This window comes from Triticum dicoccoides, chromosome 5A (genome assembly GCF_002162155.2).
Source record: "Triticum dicoccoides isolate Atlit2015 ecotype Zavitan chromosome 5A, WEW_v2.0, whole genome shotgun sequence".
Lineage (NCBI taxonomy): Eukaryota > Viridiplantae > Streptophyta > Magnoliopsida > Poales > Poaceae > Triticum > Triticum dicoccoides.
The window spans coordinates 247953828-247962510 of record NC_041388.1 but is presented as its reverse complement, the minus strand read 5'-3'; the positions used below and the strand labels follow the sequence as shown (position 1 = coordinate 247962510).

At 55.5% G+C, this 8683-nt stretch overlaps 1 protein-coding gene across 1 annotated transcript; it reads left to right on the top strand.

Annotated features, from left to right (window-relative positions):
* The first annotated feature begins 778 nt into the window (after positions 1–778).
* On the top strand, positions 779–3545 carry LOC119300824 (leucine-rich repeat receptor-like protein kinase PXC1). The gene is made up of 2 exons (XM_037577711.1): positions 779–2605; positions 2695–3545. Exons 1-2 carry the CDS (start codon positions 1057–1059, stop codon positions 3381–3383), a joined length of 2238 nt encoding a protein of 745 aa, XP_037433608.1. The 5' UTR covers positions 779–1056; the 3' UTR covers positions 3384–3545.
* The last annotated feature ends 5138 nt before the right edge of the window (positions 3546–8683 follow it).

Here is an 8683-nt window from a genome sequence, read left to right as displayed (position 1 = left end):
TTGTCCGACATGGCAACCGTAGTTCAGCGACATGGCAACTGCAAATAAACGAACATGGACGAGGGTCTGGACCATGGCAACTGCGGGCGCGCGGTGGACGTCACGCGTCGCATGCGGGACCAGAAGGGTACGAGGCTTGACATACGGGCGTGTGGGCGTTATCAACTTCGCCCCCACGCACGCGTGTGAAAAGGTTCAGGAGAAAAAAAAAGATGTGTGTGGGCATTAGTTGTTTTGCCCACATGTAGGTATGTGGGCTGGTTCCTGTCCATGCAACACGAGGCGTGTGGCACAACTACCCGATACACCACACATGTGGCAGTTATCGGGACCCTTCTTTTTTTGCTTTTGCTTCCCACCTCCATGCCACAGGCACGTGAGAAGTTGTTATTGCACGTCATATGAGGTGTTCTGCAAAAGAAAATGCGTGCACGGTTGCAAGTTTCTACACTTGAAACTGCACACAATGTTGAAGCACACGTCTTCTGTCAGGACAAACACCAACCTTTCCGTGTTGTCATTAACCAGGGAAATGGAATTGTGACATTGTGTGCATGGTATTCGGGACTATGAATTGTTGCAGTATAAGCCGTGTTTTAAACTGTTCATACGCAATTTACGGCTTTTGAGTTACTCCTTTGAGCTTTTGACTTTGGCTGTACTGTGACGAGACAAAGGAAGGCCCAGGGACGTGCCCGGCCTGTATGCTGCTGCTGTGCTAGGGCGGGCATAGGGGCCAACGGGCAGACAAGAACAGAGCGAAAGCGAAAAGTGGAAGCATCCTGACTGACACTGCCCTCACGGCTCATGACCACTCCACATCACTATCCCTCCCTCCCACTTCAAACACCACAGTCCGTCCTTCGGGTTCAAAAATCAAAAGCACGGCGCTTCTCTTCCCCCAATGCAGATTGATGGAGCGGCAGGGATCATGGCTTTGGACCTTTGTTTCGCTGTGTGAGTGATGATTCCCTTTCCCGGTTTCCCCCCATTCCAATCTCATAGCTCAAGTAAAGAATCGTCGCCTCGCCTCGCCACAAGCCAAGGCCGGGGACAATGGCTCTGCGGTTCTTGGCGGTCCTGGGGTTCCTCTCCGCGGCGGCGGCGGCTGCGGTGCCGCGGCCTGAGCCGGAGGTGAAGCCGAGCGATACGGACGCGCTGGGCATGTTCCGGCACGCTGCCGACGCGCACGGCATCCTGGCCGGCAACTGGAGCACGCCCGACGCCTGCGCCGGCCGCTGGACCGGCGTGGGGTGCTCCTCCGACGGTCGCCGGGTCACCTCGCTCTCCCTCGGCTCGCTCGACCTGCGGGGCTCTCTCGACCCGCTCTCCCACCTCACCGAGCTCCGCGTGCTCGACCTCCGCGGGAACCGCCTCAACGGCACCCTCGACGGCCTCCTCCTCGGCGTCCCCAACCTCAAGCTCCTCTACCTCTCCCGCAACGACATCTCCGGCGCCGTCCCGGACGCCCTCGCGCGGCTCCCCCGCCTCGTCCGCCTTGACCTCGCCGACAACAGCCTGCGCGGGCCCATCCCGGCCGCCGCGCTCGCCAACCTTACCGACCTCCTCACGCTCAGGCTCCAGGACAACCTCCTCACCGGTCTGCTCCCGGACCTCGCCACCGCCCTGCCCCGCCTCGCGGACTTCAACGCCTCCAACAACCAGCTCTCCGGCAGGGTGCCCGACGCGGTGCGCGCCAAGTTCGGTCTCGCCTCGTTCGCCGGCAATGCCGGTCTTTGCGGGACGGTGCCGCCGCTGCCGTCCTGTTCTTTCATGCCGCGCGAGCCCGCCCCGACGTCGCCTTCCGCCCCTGCCTCGTCGTCGCAGTCCGTGGTGCCGTCCAACCCAGCCGCCTCCTCCTCCTCCTCGTCCGTTGCTTCGTCCTCACCGGCATTGGCCACACCAGAGGGAGCCTCTGGCAAGGGGGGCTTGAGCACAGGCGCGATTGCTGGGATTGCCGTCGGCAATGGCCTCTTCCTGTTCGCGCTGCTGTCGCTGCTGGTTGCATATTGCTGCTGTAGCACCGGCGGCGTCAGCGAGACAGCCAAGAAGAGGAAAAGAGGCGGCCGCGTTGGCCTGGAGGACGGAGACGGCGGGATGTTCGGCCACGGCAAGGGCATGCAGCCAGCTCGCCCGGGCAGCGCTGGCAGGTGCAGCGACGGCGGCGACAGCGACGGGGCACGCAGCAAATTGGTATTCTTCGGGGTCGACGGCGAAGGCGGTGGCAACGACGAAGCTGACGACGACGGGGCAAGCGACAGCAGCGCCGGACGGAGGGCAAGTGGTGGCTGGACAGCGCAACAGCAGGGGAGGAGGAGCAAGTTCGAGCTCGAGGAGCTGCTTCGCGCGTCGGCGGAGATGGTCGGTCGTGGTAGCCTCGGGACAGTGTACCGCGCGGCGCTGGGCGACGGCCGCATGGTGGCCGTGAAGCGGCTACGCGACGCCAACCCCTGCGCCCGCGACGAGTTCCACCGGTACATGGACCTCATCGGCCGCCTCCGCCACCCGAATCTCGTCCCCCTCAGGGCCTTCTACTACGCCAAGCAGGAGAAGCTCCTCATCTACGACTACCTCCCTAACGGCAACCTCCATGATCGCCTCCACGGTATCCTTGTTGAATGGCTAACATATTCTCGCTCCATTCCAACAGTGTCTGACACGATGTTCTTGCCATTGTCTGGTGAATGTGTGCAGGGCACCAGATGACAGGGGAGACGCCGTTGGACTGGACGTCGAGGGTGACGCTGCTGCTCGGCGCGGCGCGCGGGCTGGCCTGCATCCACCGGGAGTACCGCGACTCCACCATACCCCACGGCAACATCAAGTCCACCAATGTCCTGCTCGACAAGAACGGCGCCGCCTGCGTGACGGACTTCGGCCTAGCGCTGCTGCTCAGCCCGGCGCACGCCATTGCCCGCCTCGGCGGGTACATCGCGCCGGAGCAGTCGGGCGACCACAAGCGCCTCTCGCAGGAGGCAGACGTGTACAGCTTCGGCGTGCTCGTCCTAGAGGCGCTGACCGGCAAGGTGCCGGCGCAGCACCTGCAGCCGCTGCCGGACGCAGCCGGCAACAGCGCACAGAGGAAAGACAAGCAGGCGGCTGTGAGCCTCCCGGAGTGGGTGCGGTCGGTAGTGCGGGAGGAGTGGACAGCAGAGGTGTTCGACGCGGAGCTGCTCCGGTACAAGAACATCGAGGAGGAGATGGTGGCGCTGCTGCACATCGCGCTGGCGTGCGTGGCGCAGCTGCCGGGGCAGAGGCCCTCCATGGCCGACGTCGTGAGGATGATCGAGAGCGTTCCCGTGGACCAGTCGCCGCTCCCGGAGGAGGATGTATCAATGTCGCCCTCCATTGGCATCACCACGGACGATGGTCTCAGCTACTAGTTTTAGTTCAGTATCAGCTTTCCTCTTCCATAGCTAGTAGTAGCATTGAACTGAGGTTGCTTCGGTCAAGTACCTGTGCTTGGTGATGTTCTGGGTTGAAATGCATTTTCCTGGTTCCGTTCATGAAAATATTGAAATATTTATCGTCCTAATGCGTTGACACCCATGGTATTTCTGCATCTTAATATGTTTGGGTCAATTCAATAGCTCATTCTTCCAGCGTGATACTCCCCCGCCCGGTGAAGAGCGCATGTTTTGGGTTAAAAATTTATTCATAAAAGAGTCTGCTTTTATTTTCTCAATGCATTTTAAAGTAGAAAAAATGAATTTCTCTCATCACACGGTAATCAACCAATAACATTCTATACATAGTCTTCTTAATTTCTACGTGCACTTAGCACATTGAAGGTTGGATAATTAAAAAGGAGAGAGATGATGACTTGCATCTTCGCAATGCATTTTCTACTACACTTCATAATTTGTCCTAAAATTTCTAAATGTTCACATTTCACCGGACGGAGGGACTATCATTACAATTAAGGATATCCCAAGATCCGGAAAACATGATCACAAGCAAAACTTGAGCTAGTCCTAAAGGCAAGATTAGGAATTAGATTTTACCGTTTATCATTCCACGGGTGCATATGAGTTTTGCACTGAATCGCATATTCCAGAGTCATAACGGTTATAACATAGAATATAAACTCTTCATTATAAACATGAAAAAAATACAATATTATTAACTGTAGGGCATATTTCCAACATCTCGGTCAACCGTATGGCCATGGGGTGCTCCGGTAGCGAGCTGCTCCTCGGCTTCCATGAGTGGCACTTGGTCTGGACAGTCGGCGTGAAGGGTGAAGGGGTGACGATGCCGACCCGAGGAGGATCTTCGAGCTCTAACCACTCTTCCTACAAGTTTTTGTTGGTCTCGACAAAATATCCCTCCAAGTATTTGGCACCGGCGACCTTACTGATGTTGGCGCCATCACATTCGCACGTCTCATCGGTGTTGGTTTGCAGCTTGATGCGGAAGTGTTTGCGCCACAGGCCGAGGTGTGGCCAGCAGAAAAAAGCCTCACATAGTGTGATGAAGCATGCTATGTGGAGTATGGAATTGGGGGAAAAGTGGTGAAATTGGAGGCAATAGAAGTGGAGGAGACCTCAGAAAAAGGATGGATAGGGAACCCTAACCCACACATGAGAAAGGGTACGAAGTATACCCATTCGTTCTCGGTGGGGTGGGGCATGGTCTCCTGAATGACGGTGTTCTTGACGGAGGTAAGTGACGATGATATGTACCTAGGGTAGGGTTCTATGCCTGACCTACATGCCCTACCCAAGGACACCGCACAAGAGGCCAAGGCCTACAAAGATAGAAAGAAGATACCGTCTGGAATCATCACAGGGTGCAATCCACTCGACAGTGGATCCACTCGGATATCCCAATTCCACTGGACCGTCGTTATTCACTCAAAAGACAAGAACTCACTCGAAGGACACAAGACCTAGGGTCACCTCTGGATAGCAACGGTCGATCGTTCACTCCGTCACCTTAAAGATCATTAAACGCGGGCGTTACCAGTAACGTTCATGTCATTATACTCTCATTGAACCCTTGCGTAACTGAGGGATGCGAGGGGTCGGCGTACTCTATATAAGCCACCCCTCCCCTCTTGCACAAGGGTTCGCACCCCTGTAACTCATCACTCCAATCAATAGAGCCTCCGCGACACCGAGACGTAGGGCCGTTACCTCCTTCGAGAGGGGCCTGAACTCGTAAACCCGAGTGTACAACCTCGTTGTAGCTAGGCATTGCCCTCTCCTACGTACCCCAATCTCTACTATCGGATCCGTTCCCACGACAGTTGGCGCCCACTATGGGGCAGGTGTCTAAGCGACTTTCGACGAGGTTGCAATCTTCGATCTCCATCGACATGGTTTCCGGCAGTGGATTGTCTCTGGGCCGCGAGATCCGTCTCGACGCGCTCGCCTTCATCACTGACGACTCGGCCTGGCTCCAGGAAGCTCCCCTCGATGTCGAGGCGTTCCCCATCCGCGGGGCTGCGCACTTCCGCGCAAGTGCCCGTGGCATCCTCTTGCGGCAGCCGTCGACTCAGTATCGGTCGGCTCCGGTGGCGTTTTCCCTCCCCGCTGCTCACTGTCGCAAGCGATCCGGTCGCTCGCGGCTCCAACGATGGGTGAAGCATGTGGTGGCCCGTCAGTCGGCCACTCCTCAGATCGCGGCAATCGAGCCCGATGAGTCCCTTTATGGATTGTTTGATTTGTTGACTGGCCACTTGGATACTCTTTTCGAGTGCGAAAGCAATGACCCCGCGGCGGAAGTCCTCATGGTTGGCCCCCAGTACAGTCCACCAGGATTTCTGTGACGCCCCCGATTCAATCGTACACTAATCATGCACGCAAATGTGTACGATCAAGATCAGGGACTCACGGGAAGATATCACAACACAACTCTACAAATAAAATAAGTCATACAAGCATCATAATACAAGCCAGGGGCCTCGAGGGCTCGAATACAAGTGCTCGATCATAGACGAGTCAGCGGAAGCAACAATATCTGAGTACAGACATAAGTTAAACAAGTTGCCATAAGATGGCTAGCACAAACTGGGATACAGATCGAAAGAGGCGCAGGCCTCCTGCCTGGGATCCTCCTAACTACTCCTGGTCGTCGTCGTCAGCCTGCACGTAGTAGTAGGCACCTCCAATGTAGTAGTCATCGTCGACGCTGGCTCCTGGCTCCTGGACTCCAGCATCTGGTTGCGACAACCAGAAAGAAAGGAAAGGGGGAAAAGGGGGGAGAAAGCAACCGTGAGTACTCATCCAAAGTACTCGCAAGCAAGGAACTACACTACATATGCATGGGTATATGTGTAAGGAGGCCATATCAGTGGACTGAACTGCAGAATGCCAGAATAAGAGGGGGATAGCTAATCCTGTCGAAGACTACGCTTCTGGCAGCCTCCGTCTTGCAGCATGTAGAAGAGAGTAGATTGAAGTCCTCCAAGTAGCATCTCCAAGTAGCATATCCAGGTAGCATCTCCAAGCGCATCTCCAGTCGCATCGCATAGCATAATCCTACCCGGCGATCCTCTCCTCGTCGCCCTGTAGAAAAGCGATCACCGGGTTGTCTGTGGAACTTGGAAGGGTGTGTTTTATTAAGTATCCGGTTCTAGTTGTCATAAGGTCAAGGTACAACTCCAAGTCGTCCTGTTACCGAAGATCACGGCTATTCGAATAGATTAACTTCCCTGCAGGGGTGCACCACATAACCCAACACGCTCGATCCCATTTGGCCGGACACACTTTCCTGGGTCATGCCCGGCCTCGGAAGATCAACACGTCGCAGCCCCACCTAGGCACAACAGAGAGGTCAGCACGCCGGTCTAAATCCTATGCGCGCAGGGGTCTGGGCCCATCGCCCATTGCACACCTGCACGTTGCGTACGCGGTGAGCAGACCTAGCAACCTCCATTACAAAGGAAGTTGCGTTAACGCAGTCCAACCCGGCGCGCGCCACTCAGTCGCTGACGTCAAGAAGGCTTCGGCTGATACCACGATGCCGGGATACCCATAACTACTCCCGCGTAGATGGTTAGTGCGTATAGGCTCGTAGCCGACTCAGATCAAATACAAAGATCTCGTTAAGCGTGTTAAGTATCCGCGGACGCCGAACAGGGCCAGGCCCACCTGTCTCCTAGGTGGTCTCAACCTGCCCTGCCGCTCCGCCACAAAGTAATAGTCGGGGGCCGTCGGGAACCCAGGCCCACCTCTACCGGGATGGAGCCACCTGCCCCTTCAGCCCCCATCTCCGAACAGTATCACAGGTAATGTAACTGTGTAAAGTATATAGTATACGCCCGTGATCACCTCCCAAAGTGATCACAGCCCAGTAGTATAGCATGGCAGACGAACAAGAGTGTAGGGCCACTGATGGAACACTAGCATCCTATACTAAGCATTTAGGATTGCGGGTAAGGTATCAATGACTGTAGCAGCAATGACAGGCTATGCATCAGAATAGGATTAACGGAAAGCAGTAACATGCTACACTACTCTAATGCAAGCAATATAGAGAAGAGTAGGCGATATCTGGTGATCAAAGGGGGGCTTGCCTGGTTGCTCAGACAAGGAGGGGTCGTCGATGACGTAGTCGACCACAGGGGCATCAGCATCGGTCTCGGAGTCTACCGGAAAGGAGTAACGGAGGGGGAACACAATAAATAACAGAGCAATCAAATGTAACACAAAGCAAGACGCGGCAATACGTTGTGCTAGGGGTGTCCTAACATAGGGATAGGCGATACCGGTGAAGGGGGAAACATCCGGGAAAGTATCCCCAGGGTTTCGCGTTTTCGGACAGATGAACCGGAGGGGGAAAGTTGCGTGTTTGGTATGTTAGAGGTGTGTGGTGGACGAACGGGCTGCGTATCCGGGTTCGTCTCGTCGTTCTGAGCAACTTTCATGTAGAAAGTATTTTCATCCGAGTTATGGATTAAAAGATATGATTTTCTAAAGATTTAAATCATTTTTTGATTTTATTTATTCATTTAAATCCAACCTTATCCAAAACAGTGTTTGCTGACGTCATCATGACATCAGCATGACGTCAGCAGTCAACAGGGGCGTTGACTGGTCAAACTGACGTGTGGGTCCAGCGGGGCCCACCTGTCATACCCTGTTTAGGCTAATCAGGTTTTAGCTAAACTAATCACAGTTTAATTAGACTAATTAGTTAATTTGATTAATCTAATTATGATTAATTAACTTAATTAATTCCTTAATTAATTAATTAATTAATTAATTAATTAATTAATTATTTTTATTATTATTAATCTTAATTCCTCTTTTTTTTAATAAAACGTTCTGGGGCCGTGGGGCCCCCATGTCATTGGCACCAGTGGCCAGAGTGGTTTCGGTGTTAGCGGGCGCTGGGCACCCGCCCGAACTGGTGCAGCGGGCGCTCGTCCGCGGCCAACGGGGAAGGGGGGGCACGGCGAGCCGGGGCGCAGGCTCGCCGGCGGCGGCGACGGCGCACAGGGCGGAGCGGGGGAAACAGGGGCGCCACGGGGCCGGGCGCCGTGTGCAGAGGAGGCGGGGCACAGGCGGGTGAGGCCGGCAGGTAGCGGTGGTGGCCGGCCGCGGGCGTCGGCGACCAAAGCCACGCGCAGGCCGGCGTGGAGAGGCGAGGCCAAGGCGAGGGGAGACGAAGCGGGACGCGGGCCACGGCGAGGGAGGACGGCCGGGGCGCGCGAGGCCATGGCGCAGTCGGCACG

What these genes read in the sequence shown, in the direction of transcription:
- LOC119300824 (XM_037577711.1), top strand. Translation starts at nt 1,057, where the DNA reads ATGGCTCTGCGGTTCTTGGCGGTCCTGGGGTTCCTCTCCGCGGCGGCG. An exon ending in CCTCCATGATCGCCTCCACG is followed by an intron (nt 2,606 to 2,694) that starts GTATCCTTGTTG and finishes GAATGTGTGCAG; the next exon opens with GGCACCAGATGACAGGGGAG.